The sequence below is a fragment of the Eubalaena glacialis genome, chromosome 12 (assembly GCF_028564815.1).
Source record: "Eubalaena glacialis isolate mEubGla1 chromosome 12, mEubGla1.1.hap2.+ XY, whole genome shotgun sequence".
In the NCBI taxonomy this organism is placed as follows: Eukaryota; Metazoa; Chordata; class Mammalia; order Artiodactyla; family Balaenidae; genus Eubalaena; species Eubalaena glacialis.
Genome location: NC_083727.1, coordinates 72,725,571 through 72,751,205, shown reverse-complemented (window position 1 = coordinate 72,751,205; position 25,635 = coordinate 72,725,571). Strand labels below are relative to the sequence as shown.

General features: G+C 36.8%; 1 protein-coding gene across 2 annotated transcripts in view; it reads right to left on the bottom strand.

The window, feature by feature from the left end:
* CEP162 (centrosomal protein 162) overlaps positions 1-25,635 on the bottom strand; it is a 94,234-nt gene that overhangs the window by 44,991 nt on the left and 23,608 nt on the right. For both annotated transcript variants that reach the window (XM_061206869.1, XM_061206870.1), the window contains 7 exons: positions 25,354-25,384; positions 22,646-22,762; positions 14,410-14,601; positions 13,725-13,806; positions 9,168-9,450; positions 7,545-7,806; positions 207-340 (listed from right to left, as the gene is read on the bottom strand). In XM_061206869.1, coding sequence (XP_061062852.1) covers positions 207-340; positions 7,545-7,806; positions 9,168-9,450; positions 13,725-13,806; positions 14,410-14,601; positions 22,646-22,762; positions 25,354-25,384 — 1,101 coding nt within the window. The remainder of the gene's footprint in view (positions 1-206; positions 341-7,544; positions 7,807-9,167; positions 9,451-13,724; positions 13,807-14,409; positions 14,602-22,645; positions 22,763-25,353; positions 25,385-25,635) is intronic.

The following is a 25,635-nucleotide window of genomic DNA, read 5'->3' as shown; positions in this document are numbered from 1 at the left end:
TTAGGGGAAAAAAAACCCCACAAAGAATAAAAATGACACGGTTAACAATGTTCTACTGTACAAGAAGATCAATAAATTCTTGTGTGACAAGAATATCAGTCAACATAAAAGAAATTACATATATTTCATTATTTATAATTTAGTTTCAATATATTATTACAGAACATAAAAACATTATGAATATTATTTTGAAATTCAATACCTACATTCTGAACCTGAGCACAGGAATCAGCTTCTGTGGTACCTTCAGACTTCTTAGGAGTCGCCAGGCAACTTTCAGTTTGGGGTGCCGGTTTACCCAAAGCTGCAGGCCTGATGAGTCTTGTTCCAGAGAAGATTTCTGAAGATTGTAAACAATGGATAAAAGCACCACAAATACAAACTAAGTTGAGTGTGTATTCAGCAATTATGTAACAGTAAGTACTAATACAATGAGAACACTAAGACAAATGAGGATCACAAAGCAGGCTGATGCCTGCCACGCAGCTGTTTCACTGCACGCCCAACTCCTGCCCATCATCAACATTCTGCTCAATTTGACACAGAAGGCAAGGACACAAGATTCACGTCAAATGGCAACTGGAGCTAAATAAACGTGAGGAGAATGTAGGCTGGGATAATTTCAGGTTTTATTATTTTTCAATAATTATTCTGTCAAATGTTCACAGCAGTAACAAAAATATCTAAACCATGAATCAAAGAGCAGCTGATAACTTTATGAAGCATTTTACTTCAGATTAAGTGTGCTTTCAGAGCACTTTTTTTATAAGTAATGTATACCAAGATATAGTATCACTGGAATAATATAGATTACATGGAAACTTTATAACAAGTAGTTTAAATTTGATTAAAAAACAAAATAATACTGCTATAATACCCTGTTTATTAAATTAGAAAAAATGTGATTAATGTATATATATTCTGGTCAGATTTTCAGCTTTTAAAAGGTACCTCATAAATCCTCAAACAGTGGAAACAATTCTAAGGCCAGTAAGTTATTCAGTTAATAATAAAAATAAACACTTAAGGGAAATACCTAGAAGAGATCTTGAGGCCCATATTCAATTATTACAGATTCTGAACTGCACACAGAGTAAATATTTATTTGATTGCCTTAGATGTAAATGAAGCATTCGAAATCTGTATTTTTAATATAATTTCTTCAAGATGCTAACTTTTCAAATGCAGGGTTTACTTTTTCATTAAAGTGAAATACATGGTCATTAAAAGATTTGGAAAATACAGCAAAGTCAAAAGAAGAAACACGTCCCCAATAGTACCTCAGCCCGAGATTTCCTTCTAATCTTTTCCGGGCACGCAGGATTTTCCTTATAGAGTAGTAATCATATTTAACTGGATTGTTTGATGTGGAAGGTTTTTCTAGAGAAATTTCTTAATGGATTGTTTGATGTGGAAGGTTTTTCTAGAGAAATTTCTTAAAGTGTTCATAAAGGAACTGTCTGAATCACTGTAAAAGCAGGCATTAATCCTTCCAAGTCACTGGAGGTGCATCAACATGGCCAACGAATGGGGTGTGATTCTGCCGGCATTGTGATTCTCCCTAGGATGTGGTGGCCAAGAGTGGCAGGTGGTTCTTGCTCAAGCTGCAGTCAGCCAGTGCTTTTATACCACAATTCTCCCTTCCTAGGTTCTTAATTTTGGTTTCTCTAAGTAATTATTTTCAATAATAGTACATGGACAGTATCTTTTCCCTTTATACCTGAAAGAAAATTTGCTTGGATATAAAATTCAAACGTGAAAGAACACTGCAGAATTTGGAACCCATGAACCCTTCTTGAAAAAACAATGGATTAAGAAAATTCAGTCAAATAAGACACCAATCAAAATAATTCCAGAATGGAGAAGCGATGGATAAGGGACTGGTGAAAAGCATTCTGGCCCTTTCATAGCCAGAACCAAGACCCTCATTCAAAAGCTGAGGAGAATTACAGTCGCTGGAGAGAATAAAATAAATATATCCTGAACAAGTAAAAATAAACCCAACAAAAATGGGTAGCAGGCATGTGACTGGGGGTTTTACTACCTCATATTTCATAGAAGGGAAAACCGATAATGTATAAAATGTAGGTAAAAACAACAACATGGTTTTGGCAACCTTTCAGAGGTTTTCACAGTCTATTTTCTTAAAGGGATCTTTTGAGATGTAATATTTCTTAGGATGAAGTTTCTTTCTCGTCTTACAGATTTAAGTAAAACTAAATCTAATACTTTATTTAAAAAGAACTTATGAAGTGTGATCTGTTCTTATAAAATGCTTTGTCTGTTTGTCCTGCCTGTCTCCTTCCTTCCGGCTCCCATCCCCGCTTCCTTCTATCTGGACAAGGACATACATACAAGCATGAAAAGAGGCTCACCCAGTGTGACCTCAGTTGTTTCTGGCTAATTATTGCTTTCTTTTTACTTCTCTGTGTTTTTTTAATTTAAATAATGAGCAACTATTCCTTTTGTGACAGTAAACGTATTAGTCTAAAGATAAAAATATAAGAGGCAATAGCCCAAGAAAATTAATTTAGAATAAAAAGGAAAACCACCACATGCAGACACCACTAGCTGCCAATCTCCTTTTCCTCCCTATTAACAGAAACCTAATTTTGCCCTGGGCAGCAGTGTGCCAGTTAAAAACACCCATCCCCCTGGACTCCATGCAACTGGGGAGAGGGGTGGGAAGGAAACACAGGATCAAAGTTCTGGCCAATAAGATGAAAGCAAAAGTTTCCTACATGGCACTTCCAAGAAAGTGACCACTTTTCTGATTAAGAAGCTGCTGAGTTAACAGGCAGGGACCTTTTACCTTTCACCTCTCCTCCTGACAGGCCTGGAGGTTGTGTAGCCATCTTGTGACAAGGAAGACAAAAGTCACTGACTAAGGATTTTGCAGCAGGAAAGAAGGGTCCTTGCACAGTTGCACCAGCTATGAACTGACGAGCCCTGGTTTCTTGGTTACGTGAAAAAAAAAGTCTTCTAATTGCGTAAGCCCCAGTCATTGGGCTTCTTCTTCATCATACCCAATGTGGATCCCAAGCACAGTCTCTAGACTTTCTGGACACTCAACTCTGCCTCAGGGTCTGCTTCTTGGAGACCCAACCTGTGACAAGTAACCACCACCCCAAAGGAATTCCAGTTCTTTGGAAATGAAACTAAAGTTACTCTGGGCAATTTTCCAATAAAAAGACAGAGATTAAAAAATCATACTTAATGGATAGTCTAATGAGAAAAAGTAGCTCAGTATAAAAACAGACAGTCATAGTTTACCATTGTACTTTAATATGAATTTTACTGATGTGTTTCTTTTTTATTTCGGTAGTCACAAGCACTATGAAATTGTGAAAAAGGGAAAAATATCCATAAAAATATCACTTTCATCTATCAACCTCTATACCAACCCCCTCGTTTCCTTCCCACCCCATGACATTACTTATCTTCACTCTCAGTAATTTCCATACACGCACAGGAGATCCTTTCAACCCCTGTATATACGTGCCTCTCCGCCCCAGCTGCTCTCTCCCACTGGCGCTCTAGATCTTTTTCTATCACCAGTAACGTATTTACTCTCCATCAATCCTTCCTCCCACCTGGATTCCCACAATCCTTGGGCCCCCCTGGGACTCACTTTGTGGTCCTGCCTGTGTCATGCTGTATCACCCCCCCGATGTCTTTTCTTCCTTCATGACTCAACCTACATTCCACATACGTTGGTCTCTCCCTTCTTGCTCCTCTCTCAGTTCACTGTACTCATTTGGCAAAAGCCACGCCTCTTGATAAACCCAACTATACAACTACCCAACACCTGTAACTGTGCAGTAGAATGTGGCTGTGCACACATATACAAATACACACACACACACACTCTGTCTGGTCTCAACTTACACTCATGGTCACTAACTGCACGTCGACGCTTCCTGCTGAAGTCTAACCCTCCAGGATTGCCTTTTCACATCTTCCCTCCTCCAACACCCCTGCCCCAACTTCACTGCCACCTAATCACATTGTACTTTACTTCTCAGAGAAAATGGAAGCAACCTCTCACCACTTCTACCCACCCACCAGTCTGTACCCACATCTTCCCCCTTCCTATCTGCTTGCCCACAGGCGAACTGTCCACGGTCCTCTCTGAAGCCAACCCTTCCCATGTGCACTGGATCCCAAGCCAGCTCCTCTACTCAAGGACATTGCTCTAGCAATTCTCCCCTCCATCATGCATTTCTTCCTGCCCACTGCATCTTTCCAAAATGCATAAACATACTATTATTCATTCATAACTATTATTTCTCCCATTAAAACAAAACAAAGCAAAATAAAAGGCCTCTCCTAACTCCACTTCCATGCCAGCTACTGCCCCATTTTTTTTTTCCTACCTTTTACACCCTTTCCTCCAGGGTGGTCTAGAACTCAAAGTATCCAACTCCACTCCTCCTATTCCCACTCAATTTGCCTTTCACAGCCACATATCCACGGAAACTGCTTGTCCAATACTGATAGCTTCCTTTTTGCTAAACCCAAAGGCCAGCTGTCAGTCCCCATCTTTCTTTATCCCTCAGCAGCAACTGACAGAGCAAATCAATTCTCCTTTATACACTGCCTGCACTTGGCTTTCAGGATCCCACATACTCAGGTTTCCTCCAGCCTTACTCTGTCTTCTTTGCAGGTTACTGCTCTTCCTCCTGACCTCTTAAGGTTAGCATGCCCAGGGTTCAGGCCCTGGTTCTTTTTTCTCTAGATATGCTCTCTTGATAATCTTCATCAGTTTCAGAGATTATGCTTAGTGAAGTTAAGTCAGACAGAGAAAGACAAATACTATATATAACTTCTATGTGGAACCTAGAAAATAATACAAATGAATGTATATACAAAACAGAAAGACTCATAGACATAGAAGACAAACTTGTGGTTACCAAGGGGAGAGAGGGGTGGGAGGGACAAACTAGGAGTGTGGGATTAACAGATACAAACTACTACACATAAAATTGATAAGCAACAAGAATTATACCCAATATCCTGTAATCACCTATAATGGAATATAATCTGCAAAAAAAAAATTTCACTATGCTGTACACCTGAAACTAACACAATATTGTAAATCAACTATACTTCAATTAAAAAAAACCAAACAAACATGGCTTCAAAAATATTCATCTTTAACGTCTGAAACCTACAGTCCACACCACCCTCTTAACTCTAGACTTTTCTACCTAACTGCCTCCTTGTTTTCTCTACTTGTGTGTAGAACAAACATCTCAAAACTATCACCTCGACAACTGAACTCCTGGTCTTCTCTCCACCCCCAGATCTACTCCCCCTCAGCCTTCCCCATCCCAGCGAGAGAGTAACTTCATTCTCCCAGTTGCCATCATTCTTGACTCCTCACAACCCCAAACCGATCTTTTAGACTTTTGGTTCTGTCTTCTAAATATACCCTTCTCATCACCACCACTGCTGCCACACTGGTTCCAACCCCATCACTTCTAGTCTGCATTCCTAACATCACCTTCTAACTGGGCTCTGAGCTTCTTCCTGTGTCCCCTACAGTGTGTGTATATGTTTGTATGTATACGGTCTATAAGGTATCAGCCAAAGAAATCTGTCTAAAAGATAATTAGATGAATCACTCCCATGCTCAAAACTTTTCAGTGGCTCACGTTTTCACACTAAGAGTGAAAGCCTAAGTCTTTAAAATGCCCTAGAAAAGCCTACATGTGACTCTCCCATGACTCTCCCATCTCATCTCCTCCTACCCTCTCTGCCCACGCTGCCCACGCTGCCCACGCCGTATGGGCTTCCATGCTGTTCCCTGAACATGCCAGGCATCCCTCCTTACTTCAGGACTTTTGCACTATTTAGTCATTTCATTTTTCTGGAATATGCTTCCCCCAGCTATCCACACGGCCAATTCCTTTACCTCCTCCAAGTCTTTGTTCAAATGGCTCTCTCTCAATGAGGCCTACTCTATCTTACTGAAAACTGTGACCTCCCCAACTGATGTTCTTGCTTTACTTTTAGTTTTCCTTAGCATATAACACCATTTACTGATTTATTATGCATATTGCTAAAAGTCTATCTCTCCTCATCAGATGAAAGTTCCACAAAATGAGGGAAGGGACATATCTTTGCCTACTTTGTTTACCAATGTATCTCAAGGGCCTCTAATATTGCCTGGACCAAGGTCGGTGCTCAAAAAATATTTGTTATATGAATGGATCTGGATAAAGTAAACTTCAAAAATGTTGGTGGTTAGTTTATCTAAAATACATGTAATAGAGTAGATAATATTAAAAACAAAATTTCATTTTCTTGATCCTGAAAGTACAGAATGAATACTCCTAAAACATTAATGAAAAATTTTCACACTCCTCTTGATGATTCTAAAATTTGGGAAATGTTCCAAGTGTTTTTCCTTAACATTAAGCACTAGATCCAATGGGCAGTTAATTATTAATAACAATGAGTAGATGACAACATCACAAGCAGACGGCCCACAGAAACGAGAAAATAAGAGAACACAAGAGACTTCTTAGGAAAAGGGGTCAGAGGTCCGTAGGTTAAGAACAGGAGGAAAGGAAGCTTGCATTAAGCCAACAATCATATTCCTGTCTCTCCAGAATAGCCATCCCCCACTGCTGTACTCCTGCACTCTCATACAGATCAGCCCTAGCCTTTCCATCTTACACACACAGATCGCTGCAGCGAATACACACCAATACAGACAGAAGAAGAGAGTCTTTAATGCTGAAAGAATTTTAAATATAGTCAAAGTGGTCCTGGAATTGACAGTAGTAGGGAAAGGCACTTCCCTACTTTAAGCTAGAAGTGAATTTTCCAGTGAGGTTAGTTCTCCTCCGACAACTATCACCAGATAACAATGATGGAATTGGTAACCTATTCGATTTAATCACAAAGAAAAGGACAAAATGCTTCTGGCTCTACTGCTCTCCCTTCCCCACTGGAGTCTTAAGGCAACAGAAATGTTGGTTTGACTTGAGCATTTCTATTTCTTTTACTAGCTGCATGGGCTTCTAAGAGGAAAATTACCCTTTCCTTCTGCCAATATAGCGATAAGCGACTACATTAGGAAATAACTAACAGAGACACTGTGATGTATAAAAGTATGCATTCTTTGATCTATAAAACATCCTTACTCTCCAAGTCTATACTGAACTAATACCCAGATGGTTGACCCTCATTTGTACGTTGCCATTTGCATTCTGAATTCATAGCTCTACTCTGGCAAACATTTTGGATGTTACAAAGCCAACCAGATGAGGAGGGGTTTGACTCTCCTATTTTATATTCACTTCCCATACTTTCTGGGTCGCGTTCAGGAAAACCTAGAACTTATGACGAAAAACCTCCTGAACTCAACTGAATTGAATCTTTCAAAGATGGAATGCAGTACCTTATGAGTAATTTTTTTTATGAATAAGGAAAGTTCATGGAAGGAGGAAGGAAACAGGGAAAGTAGAGAACAAAGAAAATAAAATAATACACTATATGTACAGAATTCTATCATGAAAAGAGTATATGATTACCTTTTTTCCTAGCCTGATTTGAGGTAGGAATGGATCTCAAGCTTTTGCTCTTCATAATGTCCTTTGAAGTTTTCTTTTCAAGATTAGAAAATGTCTTGAAGGGTGAACTGGGTTTGCCATACCCTGAGCTCCTAACTGATGCATATAATCCACTCTGGGGTTTTCTTTTAAATAAAGGAGGTGCACTTCTGGCCTTCTTGTATGGTAGCTGTTTACCAATTCCAGCCCCTTCTTCTCCAGAACTGAGTTGAGATCTAAAAGTCTGCGTACAAGTACAAGCTCTTTAGTACTTAAACTTCGACTACAGTTGCAAATAAGATTTAATAGATAGCAAAACCATACTGATTACTAAAGAACATAGTTCATAGAAGGCAAATCATTATATTAAAGTTCTCTAATTCATCAGAATTTTAGCATTTGGAAGCACATCTTCAAAGTCAGGAGTAAGACAAAGCAAAATAATAAAACAAAATAAGCTTGCCAATCCCACTACTGGGCATATACCCAGAGAAAACCGTAATTCAAAAAGACACATGCACCCCAATGTTCATTGCAGCACTATTTACAATAGCCAGGTCATGGAAGCAACCTAAATGCCCATCGACAGACGAATGGATAAAGAAGACGTGGTACATATATACAATGGAATATTACTCAGCCATAAAAAGGAACGAAATTGAGTCATTTGTTGAGACGTGGATGGATCTAGAGACTGTTATACAGAGTGAAGTAAGTCAGAAAGAGAAAAACAAATATCGTATATTAATGCATGTACGTGGAACCGAGAAAAATGGTACAGATGAACCAGTTTGCAGGGCAGAAGTTGAGACACAGATGTAGAGAACAAACGTATGGACACCAAGGGGGGAAAATCGCAGTGGGGTGGGGATGGTGGTGTGCTGAATTGGGCGATTGGGATTGACATGTCTACATTGATGTGTATAAAATTGATGACTGATTAAAAAAAAAAATAATAAGCTTGCCAGAAAGCAAGACATGTAATTACTAGAATCAACAAGGAGGAGAGCAGGGAAGAACATGTTTTGAAATGACAAAAGTCTTAGCTTCTTTTTTCTCCAGATTTCTCAAGGTAAAAATTTATTAGTACCCTGCCTTATTCTACTGATACAAGGAGATAGTTCATGGTAAACACATAACTCAGAACTATAAAATAAAAATGGAATACTATGGTCATGGAGCCTATATAATCAGAATAAATCAAGAACAGAGAAAAAAGGAACAATGAAATATAAGTTTCTTAAGAGCTGCTAATAGCATTTATAGGAAATGCCAATTTACCTACTTTTGCAGAACACAGACTACTAGAAAGATTGAAAAGCACTAGAATGATGAATACACTTTATTTTCTTATGTTACTCAAACTCTGGACTACGTTTACTAAAAAAATGAAAAATATAAAGAATGGCTTCGAAAAGAAAGCTAATGCTACGGTGCTATTTTTAAATTTGGGGACTACAGCGTGTTGTTATAGACTGCTCCAGGGTCTATGTGGAGGTTAGTATGTAACCAATCCCACTAGCTTAAGAAGTACATACTTATCAGTAGTATTTATATAACTTCATTTATCAATATGGCAAATCAATTTGAATTATAAAAACTTACCTTATTTATTTTGTCATCCTGAGGTAATAATGAAGGACCAACAGACATTTTTTTCTTCAAAATATCAAGGTACATTTTATCTATTTGTTCTTCTACAGTATTTACTCTTGGATGGTTAGTTTCTGTACCTTCATTTGTTGCCTTTTCTAAAACTACATTCTCTTCATTTCTGTCCAGAAATTGGTTCACAGTTCGTGGTTCTTGAGACATAACATTTGGGTTCTTATTAAGGGGTAAAGGTCTAACAAATTCAGATTCTTTATTCTCAGCCAGTTTCTTATAGCTATAAAACAAAACAGGACACAGAGAATGAACCCTACGTAACTCCTCAAATATCAGTTTTATTAATATACGCATACACATGATACATATAAAATACATTTACATGATGAATATATGAAAGTATTAAATATAATATTTGTAACTATTCAAATTAGGTCATTAATGTTAAATATATTATTTATAATTCTGGTTAACAGAGTATACTCACATAGCATCACATAATTGTTTTAAATTTCAGGTGATAATTGTAATGCAGTATAATATACAGGACTTCATGGTTGACTCTGAGACCTACTTCAAAGGAAAGCCAAACCAAACAATACTGAGATTGCTTTTGTCTAAGAAAAATTAAAAAATGAATTTCTAAGTGGCCTTTTTGTAATATATCTTTTATCTATAGTATCTCATAAAGTCAACATGCATTTGAAGCAGGAAAAACATTTTACACGTTTCTAGAAGAAACCAAATAAGTAACCATAATTTACGTCAATGAGGCATAAAATATAAATATTAAAATGCATAATTTCATCACAGTATAGGAAAATTTTTAAGTAAAACAAGAAAAATCACTAGGATTCTGAAATAAAATCATCTCTGTGGTTTAAAACACTTAAATGCAATGTCACATTTCAGACCATTAGATTTTCAAAATATGGAAACTGTCCCTTAAGGAAATGTTATAAATGTGGTTAAATATCAGCATATTACGGGAGCTCCCAAAATATGGATATTGTCATTTTCAAATTACTAAATCATGGTCAATTAGGTCACTTAATTTTGTAATTTATAAAATAAGATTAAAGGAAAGTTTAAGAGGCTACCATTTTCATATAAGATAGATTGGCTTCTTGATAATTGTTAGAAATAATAGAAGTAGCTGGAATCATCAGAAAATATAATAGTTCTTTCCTTCTTAATGGTAGCAGAACCTGGCTAGCTGCTCATCAAAACTGTTCCCTGTTCTTGCTGTGAACCAACTAAACTACATTTCCTCAACGCCTTCAATCTAGATGGGGCCATTCACTAGTTCTGGCCTTTAGAATGTAAGTGCTATGGCGACAAGAACCTAAAATATGAGTCAGTGGCTTAGTGGTTGGGTTTTGGGTGGCAAGGAAACTGATAGTAGAGGCTGCAGAGGTGACAACCCATATTTTATAGTGACAAAACATTTGCTAAACTGTCACCTATAACAGTTTATAAGGCAGACCACATGGCTACTGAGTCTGGGGTACTAAGGAAATGGTAGGAGAGAACAGGCAGTTTTTAGGTGCTAGCCACTACTGGCTACTTTTGACAAGATATTATGAGAAAAAGATGAGCTCAAGATAGAATGGGCTGTTTTTTTAAGAAGAAATCAAAGGAAACAGAGTCTAGAAACTCAGGGCCTCTTAGGTTCACTCTCTGTGTCTGAACTCAAACAATAAGATTCAGCACTGAAAAATGCTATGAAAAAAGCAAGACATCATGGGACTTCTTGGTTGAAAAGAGTGACTCAGTCCCTTGGCAAATATCACATTATAAGTGTCATCTTCAAACATAAGGTTATTGTTCCTAATAATATCCAGACAGCTGCAATTAAATTGAGAGAGAAAAAAACAAAAGAACAAGGAAGCAAAGACATAAAGCAGATTTAAAACCTTTGTGTAGCAAAGAGTGTTAAGTGTAGTTACTGGCACATGGGACTGACTGGAACCAAATAGATCAGAAGCCTAATAAACTTTCTGAAGTAACTAATTACAAAGAAACCACAACCCTACTATTAAAAAAAAAAAAAAAAAAAAAAAAAAAAAGACTAGAGGCTTGTTTGGGAGCCCTAAAACCACCTGTAGGCAGAAAGTGGACGGAGAAACCAGTGCATCCTCCATGATTGGCATAGCCTCCCCCCGTGAAACCCCCTTCAGTTGAAGCCAATGGTGATGAAATACAAGACAAATCCTTCAAGGATTGGAACCAGGAGCTGTATGGAACCATATATACATATATATATACATACACACACATACACCCCATATATACATATATGGTAGTTTCTCCTTAAGAGCAGAATAATGGCCTAATTAAGGAAAATTCCCATCTTCAAGGTAGGGGGTCTTTACAAGATCTTTCAGTGGATTTCAAAGTTGCATTACTGATGGCTGTATTTTCTTCATACTTTTCCTTTCTGAATGAGAAGGGTGTGGGTAATGAAGTATGTAACTTGTCTTTTTAATTCATTGATTAGTAGACAGTGAGGAGCTATATTCAAACCTGATAAAGAGAACTGTGCTTCACCTGGAAATCCTGGCCTTTCAGATGGACAGAGTCCAGAATGGGACTTTGAGCTGTTCGCTTTGGGGAGGGGCTGAGTAGGTCTTTGTATGAATGAGAGTAGAATGGATATTTGGCTATTAAAAGAGGAGATTCTTGTGGAGACTGGCTAGATGCCTACCAAATGCATTTACTTTTCTTTCTGGGCACACAAGCAAACCATATTTCCCAGCCCTCTTGGACTCTGTTAGCTAGATGTGCTGGTTCTTACCGATAGAATGTGGACTGAAGTGATGTAACATTTCTGTGTTGAGGCAGTTAAAAGGAATTATGCTAAACCATCCTTTTTCTCTCCTTAGCGACTGTTTAGATGAGGCCACGAGAACCTTGAAACTGTGTGCTGATGACAGAAGCAGCCTGGGTCCCTAAGTGACTATGTGGAGCAGAGTCCCGCCTCAACTCCACTGAGAGACATGGAATTATGATGCAAGCATGAAATAAATTTTTGATGATGTTACACTATCAAAATTTCAAGGATTTTTTTGTTATAGCGGCTAGAATGACTTATCCTAATTTACTAAAAAGTTTTTGATATTTGTACTAAAGTTTATACTACTGACATTTCTATAATTATTGTTATGCCTTTAATGTAAGTACACTTTGCTCTCAGCTTTTAAACACAATGTGAAAATCCATATTTAGAACTCACATTACTAAAATGGTGCTACCTATGCCAACAAAGACACAGGATGTGTGAAAAATCTCTTCAGTAGCACTAGCACAGACCCAAACAGCAATGGTAAGTAAGCATAACTGCGCTTTAAAAATACTAACTAGCACTGCAGACCAGTGGAAGAATACTAGACTTAGCATTCAAGTTGACGGGGTTTAGTGTAAGCTACGCTGCATCATTTTCTCTCAATTAGCACAAAGGGAGGAACAAGGCCAAGAAATCACTGCAAGTGGATTTACAGGATGAGGATGGGGTTCAAGGTGGGCTCAAAAACTTGTGTGTTGATAACACAAATGAACAAATGAATACATGCATGGATGACAGGCTTTTCACAGAAATATTTCATGGAGATCAAAGACCTGACAATCCAAGTGCATTCCTGGGTTATGGCCATATGATCTTGAACAATTTACTTAACCTCTTTAAGCTCAGTTTCTTATCTATGAAATGGGGATAATAATGGAATAGACCTCATGGAGTTGCTTTAAGATTAAATAAAATCTAATATGTAAAGAACTCTGCAAAGTACCTGGCCCACAGTAAGCATGTGATTAAAATGCTAGCTGTTATCATCATCATCGTTGTCGTCATCACTGGTTCCTGTGAGAGCTCCACCACTAAGTTGGTTTACCTCAGTTTCATCGATAAAGATGCCTGACCTACTTATTCTGAGGATCTCATGAGATAACGGGTGTGACACTCTAAGTGCTGCACGAATGCAAAGTGAAGCCATACGATGAGGCTACTGTGATATGCTTCTCTGTGCTGGTGAATGACAGCCAGGTCCCACAAGCTGTCATTAAAATGTACCAGAGCTGGAGCATTTTCATAAAGCCCATTTTTTCTGTGATCCAAGAACTCACCCTGTAAGACGACAGCTGGTCTGTGACTAAGTGTAAAACTAACTGGCTTATAAAGAAGTGAATGGATGACTCAGCACGGAATAAAATTCATGTTCCCTCTCAGCATTCAAACCAACTGTCCCTGAGCTATTTAGAGCTGAAGGGATTTTATTTTTCAGTGGAAATCTTTAAGACTACCTAGCTAATGGCAGCAACTTTTCAGTAGCATTTATTTATTTTTTAATTTTACCATGAGAAGAATTTTGATAAACTAATTGAGTAAGACTAATGTGAAAAAAAAAAAACAGGAGCGACTCACAGGTAGACACATACCACCTACACGTTCATCATTCATTAGGAATGGTTTTGTAGAACAAATGATTCTAAAAGTTCCCAGTGACAAAACAATAAACAAACAAACAACCTGTTCAATCCATTCCAAAAAAGTCATACCTGAGAGGTTGTAAATCAAAACCACTGACCCCAAAGGAATCTATTCTGATGGGCTTCATCAGCTCCTCTACTGTGGGCAGATCTGAGAGGGGAGAAAAGTTAAAACAGCAACCAAAAATCTTATGTAAATTGCTTAATTTAGTGTCTAATACCACCAAAATCACATTTTCTCTGATTGACGTAGTTAACAGAACGGCACATACAATAATCCCAGTTTCCCCCTATAAGCTTGTTTGTACCAAGAAAATCTTCTTTGATATTTATGTTTGAAATATATATTTACATATTTTATCTCTCTCTTTCTATATATACATACACACATCAAATATATGTGTATGGGTGTATCCACAAACACACACACACACATACACATGCTAATTATATATTTAGTTGATCCCAAAATACTGTTCTCTATTTAAAAAATAACTTTAGTATATGTTCATGGAAAAGTGTAAAAACTGTGAAAGTAGTCAACTGATTTCTTAATTCGGTCAAGGCATATTAGAGGAGGAACTGAAATTTCATCCTATGTTCAGCTCTAACTTTATAGCTAAACCAGTGATTCCCAGATTTAAACAAACCCTTTAAATTCAGATACTGAGAAACAATCACTAGAGCAAACTGCATTTAAATTATACCACACTGGAAACTGTCCAGAGAGGGTCTCAAACAAAGAAGCTTTTACCAGATTCTGTAGTAGAGATGGTTTTAGAGGACCCTTCATTTTCTTGAGGATGATCTTTTGCTGAGTTCTTGGTATTTTCCACCGCATTACGCTCAGGTCTTTGTTCATCTGCATCTCCCAAAGAATGGGCAATATGACAATAAGCCTGATGTAGAGCTTCAATGTCACTATTGCTCTGTCCATAAGAAACACCTGTTGAATTAAATGTAATCTCTAGTATATTCACACAAATACCTAAGAAATATGGAACACTAACACTGTCCCTTAATCTATTAGGAATGGTGAACAAGCCTATAGGACAATACCGACATGATCAAAATAGAGTGAAATACAAACCTGGGTCATGCATGGCCACAGCCTACCAGCACGAATCACAGCAGGCTCAGGAACTCTTGTAGCGGGCTGAGATGTGTCCTGACGTGCTAACTGTAAAATCTGACTCTACTAGTTATCGTCTCTTCCTACTACCCTTAATCGACCTCTCTGCATTGGATAAAACTATTCCTAAATTTCTCAAATTGACACAATTTTTCAAGGATTCTGTCTCTCCTCTCTCTCTCTCTCTGCCTCATGGGGCCACCAAGCGTCTTGTACTCTGCATTTCTTCAACTGAAATGCAATCCTCTAACTTTGCAAACCAATATGTTCCAACAGCCTGCTAAAGCTGCTATAATAGAAAGTGATTTCCTAGTAGCCAAACCCAGCCTTTAATCTTCTTCAACTTTAAAACATTTTCTTCACCCTGTGAGACGTGTGACCCTGCCGTTTTCCTGGGGACTGTTTCCTCTGCATAGCACCTTCTTGTTCTTCCCACTGCTCTGATGGCTGCTTTTCCATCTTGTAGGGTAAATGGCTCATCTCAGGGCTCCTCCATCTCTTTTTAAAACCTCTCTTTTTTTTCTGGGGGGGGGTGGTGGTGGAGTGGATAACTTCATTAAGACCCTTCACTTAATAACTGCCCATGTGCACGTGACTCCCAAATCTACGTCTTTTGTCTTTATCTCTTTTCTGAATATTAAACTTCCTAACAGACAAGGAGACTGTTCTATAAGCAAATCATATCTAATACATCCTCGAGTGAATCAATTATATTCCCCAACAAAATCTGTTCTGCTACCAGTACCTGCTATTTTGGCTATGGTATGATCAGTCACCCAGTCATCCAAAACAGGAGACGTGATGTCACTGTTCACACTTCCTTCCCTATTAACCTCCTCCTCTTCCCACCAACTGATTAATAAACTCTAGAGGAAATAATTCAAAGGATCTAATGACAGCAATGATCTAAGACTTTTATGAGTATTTTCTTACTAATTCTGTACTCTTCACTACTAACAGTGGAATTTTCAAAATTAGAGAAAAGAAAAAACCGCTATAGAAGAGTAGAAAAAACAGAGAGAGAAATACGGTGACCAGTCTCCTTTTCTCTTGATACCCATGAACTAATCAGTTAATGCCTAAAATTATTTACAAGAGCATATACAGCCTCCTCTTCCTCTATATAATGTGTAAGTTGCATAGTATAAAATTCTGAGGAACTATTTTCAACTCTAAACATAAGAGGGAGCCAGGTGCCACATATGCTTGTGTAAGAATGCCTCACAATGGGATATCTTTCTATCTACTGCTTCAGGTCACCACTGCTATTTGGAGCATGCCCAATAAAGGAATAGATTTGATTAAATACATTAAAAACAAAGAAGTGGAGGATACCGTGAGATCAGAATCACTAACAGTTTTAGCGGCAGGGATATTCAGTAGGACTTGAGGAAAAAGACCTTGCCTGCTAAGCTAAGCCTAACGGTCCTCAACCCCCGGGCCATGCCGTGCGTGGCCTGTTAGGAACTGGGATGCACAGCAGGAGGTGAGCGGCAGGCAAGCGAGCGAAGTTTCATCTGTATTTACAGCCGCTCCCCATCGCTGGCATGACCGCCTGAGCTCCGCCTCCTGTCAGATCAGCGGCGGCATCAGCTGTCCACTACCGGACAGCAACCAAAACAAGATTACGGAGTAGGCTGGACGTAAGCAACACACTTCGGGTGTCACTGTCTCCCATCACCCCCAGATGGGACCATCTAGTTGCAGGAAAACAAGCTCAGGGCTCCCACTGATTCTGCATTATGGTGAGGTGTATAATTATTTCATTATACACTATAATGTAATAATAATAGAAATAAAGTGCACAACAAATGTAATGTGTTTGAATCATCCCGAAACCATACTCCCTCCCCCCACCTCGCTCCAAGTCTATGGAAAAACTGTCTTCCGTGAAACTGGTCCCTGGTGCCAAAAAGGTTGGGGTCCGCTGCCCTAAACCACCTGTCAGATTCAGAGTAGTATGACTGAGGGAGAGAATTAATTTTTATGAAGAAAGGGAAAAGGCATAAGGTGTTTCATCTCCTCTACAGAAATACCAGGATGCTTAAGTATCTTCAGAGTATGTATAAAAGAAATGATCCCAGTGGCAAATAGCAGAGCGGCACTGAATGCTCATACCTAATTTAACACGTGTGAGGTGTCAGAAAGAAGAGGCTCTGGCTTAAAGCAACAGCTGAGCAAACATGCAGAAAAGCAAATGACCTAAAAGTTAGAAATTAGAAATGGAAGATCGAGTGGTATTATGGGCTGCTCAGAAAACAGAGCAAGTGAAAGGTAATTTTCTCCTAATTTGAGTCATTAACCCAACTGATGTTAAAAATAATTCCAGGGTCATATATGTTAACTTTTTTCATGCATTTTATAGAGAAAAGGGCTGACTTCTCTGCATGTATTTTATATATCACCACAAGTCAAAAACGCCCTATTTTTTTCTACTTTAGGAGGTTGAGAAGGGTCAAATCCTACTGGGCAGAGGCAAGGGTCCCGTTGTGGAGCAACAATGCCCTCCTGTGACTGCTCTGGTCATGCAGCCACGGCACAAAATGGTACCTGCCCTTGAGACAAATGAAAACAAGCAAAAGGCTAGATCTGGCCCTCATTTTACAGTTACCAACCATTTTAAGACAATAAAGCACAAGTTTCATGAATAGCATTATCAAAAAAGAGATAATCTTTGACAACATATTACCTAAACGGAGCCTGCTTAATACTGGAAGACACCTAGTAAACAAAAAACAAGCCACTGATCTTTTCAGTTTTTAAACCAACTTCAGATGCTGATTTGAAAATTTTCAAGTGTATTTTTTGAAATACTAGGTAAATTCAATGCGTCACAGCCAAAAGGTATTTATACTCTATGCCTTCAGGTTCTTTATTATAATTTGTACTCTAACAGAGTGTTGATATAAATATTATAATATGTACTCTTAACAGAGTGTTGATATAAATAATAATGATGAGAACCACACAGTTGCCACTGCTTGTTGAATCTTAACAATATATTAGGCACTATATATTAACTCAGTTGATCATCACAAGAGCTCATTTTAAAGAAGAGGAAACAGGCTTAGAGGCATTAATTGTCCAGTGTCACCCAGCTAGTAACTGGCAAGGCTGGGAATATGAATCCAAGGCCACAAGACAATAAGATTATACTTACACTCTTCTAGTAATTGACTTACCAAATTATTTCAGTCAAGAACATTTAAGAAATAAGACCAAGAAAATTTAGCTTTATATAACTGGCCCGGATCATCTTAATAGAATTTTTGCTTCCAGCAATACATTTTTTATTTCTGAGTTTTTCTTATAATCTACAGCAGCGGTTTTCATACTGAGTTTTACAAAACAGTTTTCAGAGAAAATCATGGGTTCCACAGACGTTTGACTGAAATTTCATTTTAAAACACAAAAACTGTAATAAAAATTAATCTGCACACTCAAATGTGTCATTTATGTAACTAATATTTTGAAGAGCATCAGAGTGATAACTCTTGCCTCTGGCTTTGTTTTCATGTGTATCTTAGAATAAAGTTTCTCTGGCCATCCTGTACATAAAAGAACCCTCTACTATGCATCACTGATTATAAAAGCTGTAGCTCTACACTGGTCTTTTAAAAGAATCCATATCTGCTTACTGAAAGAAGTGCAAGTGGATTGACCATCACAGCACATATGTGACAAGTACTTAAATAAAAACAGCAGTAAGAATGAGGAACATGTGCTCAGCACATGCTTTCAGCATGGCAGAATATTCACTTGGGTAGTAACAAGTAAATGAGTAACATGTCTTGATGGAAAAATTCTGTTGTAATTTTTTTTACGTTTTAAAATGGAAGTGGATGAAACAAGATAGTGGTGATTCTTGGAATGGCACTGACTAGAAATAAAAGATCTGAGTGGACTTTGTGGTTTTGATCATGTTTGGTTTTCTCATCTGGTTGCTGGTTTCATGGATGTGTTCAGTATTTGAAAATTCATCAAGCTATGATGATAGGTGAATTATTCTACAAGTATATTATACTTCCATAGAAAAGTAGAAAAAAACATAAGAAATAAAATAAAAATAAAATGCAAACAGATGTTCAGAGTTGGCTAGTGATTTATCATTTCTATTGTTCTTTTTTTCCAAGTGTCTGGGTTGGTTTAGTTGACCATACTGGTCAACTGAGACTTGCAAAAAAGCAAGTTGAAAAGTTCCCATTTGCACTTGTTTATCTGGTAAACCAAGAAAATGTTCATATTATACAACAAAAACAAAATATACAAACATATTGGAAGTCTGATGATATAAGAATGCAACAAATATCTAGAACTTTTAATTTTAAGAATTTCAAAACACCATTACTCTCACTAACTTTATAAGTAAATGTCACATATGTAAACATTTATATTTATACTGATAAAATACATTTTTATCTATATAGAGATACTACCTAAGATTCCATTTGGAGGTAAGAGTTCCACTGCTTTAAAAAAAGTTTGAAAAGGCACTATCTTAAAGGTCTTTACAACCTTTAGTCAAGTCTTGACGGTCCTAGACATTTCAGAATTTTAGGATGTGATCTAGCTTTTGCCTACACAGAGGAAACTATGGAAAAGCACAAGACCAAAGTCTCAAGTCTCCGACGCATGGCAAATTTAATGGAATACTATGGGGCGGGGGGAGGGCCCAGAAAATGAGTCAATATTCATCTACAGTACTATACTTTGTAACAGCAGCATTCATTCATTTATTAACAAGTATATATCTTAAAACACACTTTACTCAGCCTACTAGCATTATGTGTCACAATTAGCAAGTTCAGATTACTTAAGTTGTTAAATACAGTAGAAAATATGAGATTGAAAATTTTATTGTTGATACAGTCCACCAAAACTGAATCAAGAATAAATAGATAATTTGATCAGACCAATCACTAGAACTGAAGTAAAATTTGTAATAAAAAAAACTCCCTGCAAACAAAAGTCCAGGACTGGATGCCTTCACTAGGGAATTCTACCAAACATACAAAAAAGAACTTATACTGATCCTTCTCAAGATCATCTAAAAGACTGAAGAGGAGGAAACACTCCCATAGTCATTCTATGATGCCACCATCACTGATTCCAAAACCAGACAAAGACACTACCAAAAAAGAAAATTAGAGGCCAGTATCTTTGACGAATATAGATGCGAAAATCCTCAACAAAATATTAGCAAACCGAATCCAACAATACATAAAAAGGATCAGACACCATGATCAAGTTGGATTCACCCCAGGGTCACAAGGATGGTTCAACATATGCAAATCAAGCAATGTGATACACCACATCAACAAAAGAAAAGACAAATGATATGATCATCTCAATTGCTGCAGAAAAAGCATTTGATAAAATTCAACATCCATTCAGGATAAAAACTCTCACCAAAGCGGGTACAGAGGGAACATATCTCAACATAATAAAAGCTATTTATGACAAACCCACAGCCAACATAATACTCAACAGTGAAAAGCTGAAAGCCTTCCCATTGAAATTTGAACAAGATAAGGATGCTCACTCTCACCTCTTCTATTCAACATAGTTTTGGAAGTCCTAGCCACATCAATCAGACAAGAAAAAGAAACAAAAGGGATCCAAATTGGAAGGGAAGAGGTAGAACTGTCATTACAGGCAGATGACATGATACTCTATATAGAAAACCCTAAAGACTCCACACCAAAACTATTAGAATTAATAAATGAATTCAGCAAGGTAGCAGGATACAAGATTAGTATACAGAAATCTGTTGCATTTCTTTACACTAACAATGAAATATCAGAAAGAGAAAAAGAAAAAACAATCCATTTTAAAAATGCATTAAAAAAATACCTAGGAATAAATCTTACCAAGGAGGTGAAAGACTTATATGCTGAGAACTACAAAACATTCATGAAGGAAATTAAAGATGATTCAAAGAAATGGAAAGCTAGCCCATGTTCTTGGACTGGAAGAAATAATACTGTTAAAATGACGATACTACTGAAAGCAATTTACACATTTAATGTGATCCCTATCAAATTACCCACAACATTTTCACAGAACTAGAACAAATAATCCTAAAATTTATATGGAAACACAAGAGGCTCAGAGTTGCCAAAGCAAATCTGATGAAAAAAAACAAAATTGAAGGCATACCTTCCAGACTTCAGACAATACTACAAAGCTACAGTAATCAAAACAACATGGTATTGGCATAAAAACAGACATATGGCTCAGTGGAACAGAACAGAGAGCCCAGAAATAAATCCACACACCTATGTTCAATTAATCTTCAACAAAGGAGGCAAGAATATACAATGGAGGAAAAAACAGTCTCTTCAGCAAGTGGTATTGGGAAAGCTGGACAGCCTCATGTAAATCAATGAAGTTAGAACACACCCTCACACCATACACAAAAATAAACTCAAAATGGCTTAAAGACTTATAAATATAAGACATGACACCTTAAAACTCCTAGAAGAGAACATAGGCAAAACATTCTCTGATATAAATCACAGCAATGTTTTTTCTCAGGTCAGGCTCTCAAGGCAAAAGAAATAAAAGCAAAAATAAGCAAATGGGACCAAATCAAACTTATAAGCTTTTGTACACAAAGGAAACCATAAACAAAACTAAAAGCAACCCATGGAATGGGAGAAAATATTTGCAAATGATGCAACTGACAAGGGCTTAATTTCCACAATATACAAACAGCTCATACAGCTCAATATCAAAAAAACAAACAACACAATCAAAAATGGGCAGAAGATCTAAACAGACATTTCTCCGAAGAAGCCATACAGATGGCCAAAAGGCACATGAAAAGATGCACAATATTGCTAATTATTAGAGAAAGCCAAGTCAAAACTAAAATGAGGTATCACCTCACACCAGTAAGAATGGCCATCATCAAAAAGCCTACAAATAATAAGTGCTAGAGAGGGTGTGGAGAAAAGGGAACCCTCCTACACTGTTGGTGGGAATGTAAGCTGGTCCAGCCACTATGGAGAACAGCAGTGAGGTTGCTTAAAAAACTAAAAATAGAGTTACCATATGATCCAGCAATCCCATTCCTGGGCATATATCTGGAAAAGATGAAAACTCTAACTCAAAAAGACACATGCACCCCAATGTTCATAGCAGCACTACTTACAATAGTCAAAACATGGAAGCAACCTAAGTGTCCATTGACAGATGAATGGATAAAGAAGATGTATACACACACACACACACACACACACACACAATGGAATACTACTCAGCCACAAAAAAGAATAAAATAACGTCATTTGCAGCAGTATAGATGAAATTAGAGATTATCATACTAAGTGAATTAAGTCACAAAGAGAAGACAAATACCATATGATACCACTTATATGAAGAATCTAAAAAACTGATACAAATGAACTTATTAACAAAACAGAAACAGACTCACAGACATAGAAAACAAACTTTTGGTTACCAAATGGGAAAGGGGGGAGAGGGATAAATTAGGAGTTTGGGATTAACACATACACACTACTGTATGTAAAACAGACAAACAACAAGGACCTTCTGTATAGCACAGGGAACTATATTCAATAGCTTGTAATAACCTATAATGGAAACGAATCTGAAAAAGTTATATATATACATACACACACACACACACACATAACTGAATCACTGCTGTATTCAGTGAATAAAGCAGTGACACAACACAACACTGTAAATCTATACTTCAATAAAAAATGTAAAATTTTATTGATATAACTATGACATATATTATTATATATCACATACATTTCCCTAGAAATGAAGTAAATTAGTCATAAAATATTACATATTTAGAGAACAGCTAGTTTGTCCCTCTTACCTGTTCCTGTCATTTCATTATCAGTCATATCTGGCAGTGCTTCTGGCTTAGTTGTCGCTCTCTCCTGGTCATCAAGGTTGACCTCTGCAACAGAGTCTAATGAATCAAGCAGCACTACTGGAATAACATAAAAGAAAAAAATATTAGGAATATAGAGAAGCTTGTATGGTTCCATTAACAAAATATTTAAATCATATGCAGTCTGTATAAAAACAAAGATAAATGTTTACATATAAAGAATACATAATCCTAGATCTAAAACAAGCATGATTTTCTTCTTATATACAACAGAGTAGGCTTACATCAACACATATCTATGCTTATATACAAGTCTAATTTATGTTTATATGTAAGAGGCAAAAGGCCTGCAAAAAATAACAAAAAAAAATATTTTTTCCTCCAATCTTATTGACGTATAATCGCCAATCAAAAATTGTATATATTTGAGATCTATGACTTGTTGATTTGATAAACATATACATTGTGAAATAATCATCAAAATCAAGATAATTAACATATCCATTTACCCTTTTTTGTGTATGTGGTGAGAACACCTAAGATCTCCCCTCTCAGCAAGTTTCAAGTAGTATACAACATTAACTATAGTCACATTGTCGTGCATTAGATCTCGCACATTGTTGTGCATTATTTACCTCACATAACTGAAACTCTGTACCCCTTAACCAACATCTTCCTATATCCCCCAACCCCAGCCTCTGGTAACCAACATTCTACTGTTTCTAGGAGATTGACATTTTTAGATTCCACATATGTGAGAATATGCAGTATGTCTTTCTTCACGTGGCTTATTTCACTTAATGTAAATGTCCTCCACATTCATCCATGTTGTTGCAAATGGCAGGATTTCCTTCTTTTTTAAAAGCAAAATATTATGCATGTAAATACATATACATATTACATATACATGTGTAATATTATATATACTACATCTTCTTTATTCATTCGTCTGTTGATGGACATTTAGGTTGTATCCATACCTTGGCTACTGTGAATAATGCTGCAATAAACATGGGAGTACAGATATCTCTTCCAGATATATATCCAGAAGTGGGATTCTGAATAATAAGGTAGTTCCACTTTTAATTTTTTTCAGGAACTTCTATACTGTTTTCCATAAAGGCTGTGCCAATTTACATCCCTACCAACAGGGCACTAGAGTTCCCTCTTCTCCATATCCTCGCCAAAACTTATTTTTTCCTCTTTCTGATAACAGTCATTCTAACAGGTGTGAGGTGATATCTCATTGTGGTTTTGATCTGCATTTCCCCGATGATTAGTGAACTTCAGTATCTTTTCATACACCTGTTTGCCCATTTATATATCTTCTTTTGAGAAATGTCTATCTGGGTCCTCTGCTCACTTTTAATTTTTTGTTGTTGTTGTTACTGAGTTGCATGAGTTTTTTGCATATTTTGGATATTAACCCTTTACCAGATACATGGTTTACAAATATTCTGTCCCACTTTATAGGTTGCCTTTTCACTCTGTTGTTTCCCTTGCTATGCAGAAGCTTTTTTTAGTTTAACGTAATACCATTTATCTATTTTTGCTTTTGTTGTCTGTGCTTTTGGGGTCATATCCAAAAAATTATTGCCTAGGGCAACATCAAGAAGCTTTTTTCCTATGTTTTCTTCTCATAGTTTTGCAGTTTCTGGTCTTATATTTAAGTCTTTGATCCATTTTGAGTTGATTTTTGTATGTGGTGTGAGATAAGGATCCAATTTCATTCTTCTGCACGTGGATGCCTAGTTTTCTGAACACAATGTATTGAAGAGACTATCTTTCCTCATTGTATATTCTTGGCACCCTTGTTGAAGATCAGGTGACACAGATGCATGGATTTATTTCTGGGCTATTCTGTTTCATTGCTTTTGTTTTTGTTTCATTGGTTTTATGTGTCTGTTTTTATGCCAGTACCATACTGCTTTGGTTACTATAGCTTTGTAATACATTGTGAAATTAAGGAGTGTGATGCCTCCACGCTTTGCTCTTTCTCAAGTTTGCTTTGGCTATGTGAGGTCTTTTGTGGTTCCATACAAATTTTAGGATTGTTTTTTCTATTTCTGTGAAAAATATCATTGGAATTTGACAGGGATTTCACTGAATCTGTAGGTCACTTTGGGTACTATGAACGTTTTAACAGTATTAATTCTTCCAATCCATGAGCACAGAATATCTTTCCACTTATCTGTGTGTTCTTCAACTGCTTTCCTCAATGTTTTATAGTTTTAAGCATAATTTACCTCGTTGATAAAATTTATTCCTAAGTATTATATTCTTTTTGATGTCACTGTAAATAGAATTGCTTTTTTGTAGTTTTCTTGAGGAATATTTGTCTGGTTTTGGTATCAAGGTGATGCTGGCCTTACAGAATGAGTCTGTAAAAATTCCCTCTTCCTGTATTTTTTGTAAGAGTTTAACAAGGACTGATATCAATACATCTTTGAATGTTTGGTACAATTTATACATAAAGGCATGCTGGGCTTTTAAAAAATAAGTATTCTTAAATACAACAGGAAGAATTTAAGGTAGGCATAAGGAACGTATTATTGAGAAAATCTGTAAAGTTTAATTCATCAGAAAATATTTAAAAACAAAAATAGTAATTTATTCAGAATTATTTAGATATAATTCTGAACAGACCAATTTTTTGCCAATGAAAATTTATGAATATACATAATATTTACCATTAGCCAGCATGCCAGCTTTCTCTTCTTCCTAAATTAAAAAAAGAAAATAGTTACATGATTTGAAACTGAAGTTACACAAAATGACTGCAATGCAAAAAAATAACAAAATTTGAAAGCCAGTGCTTTACTTCACTATGAAAAGATCAAGAAACGTGCTTTCTAGATTTCTTTCATCACACTCATTCACCGACAATTCTATAAGACTAGAGAATGTAGCTGTGAGAGAACTTCTGGAAGTCTCTTCAGAACCTTGGTGATTACCAGCAATTAATTCAGGCC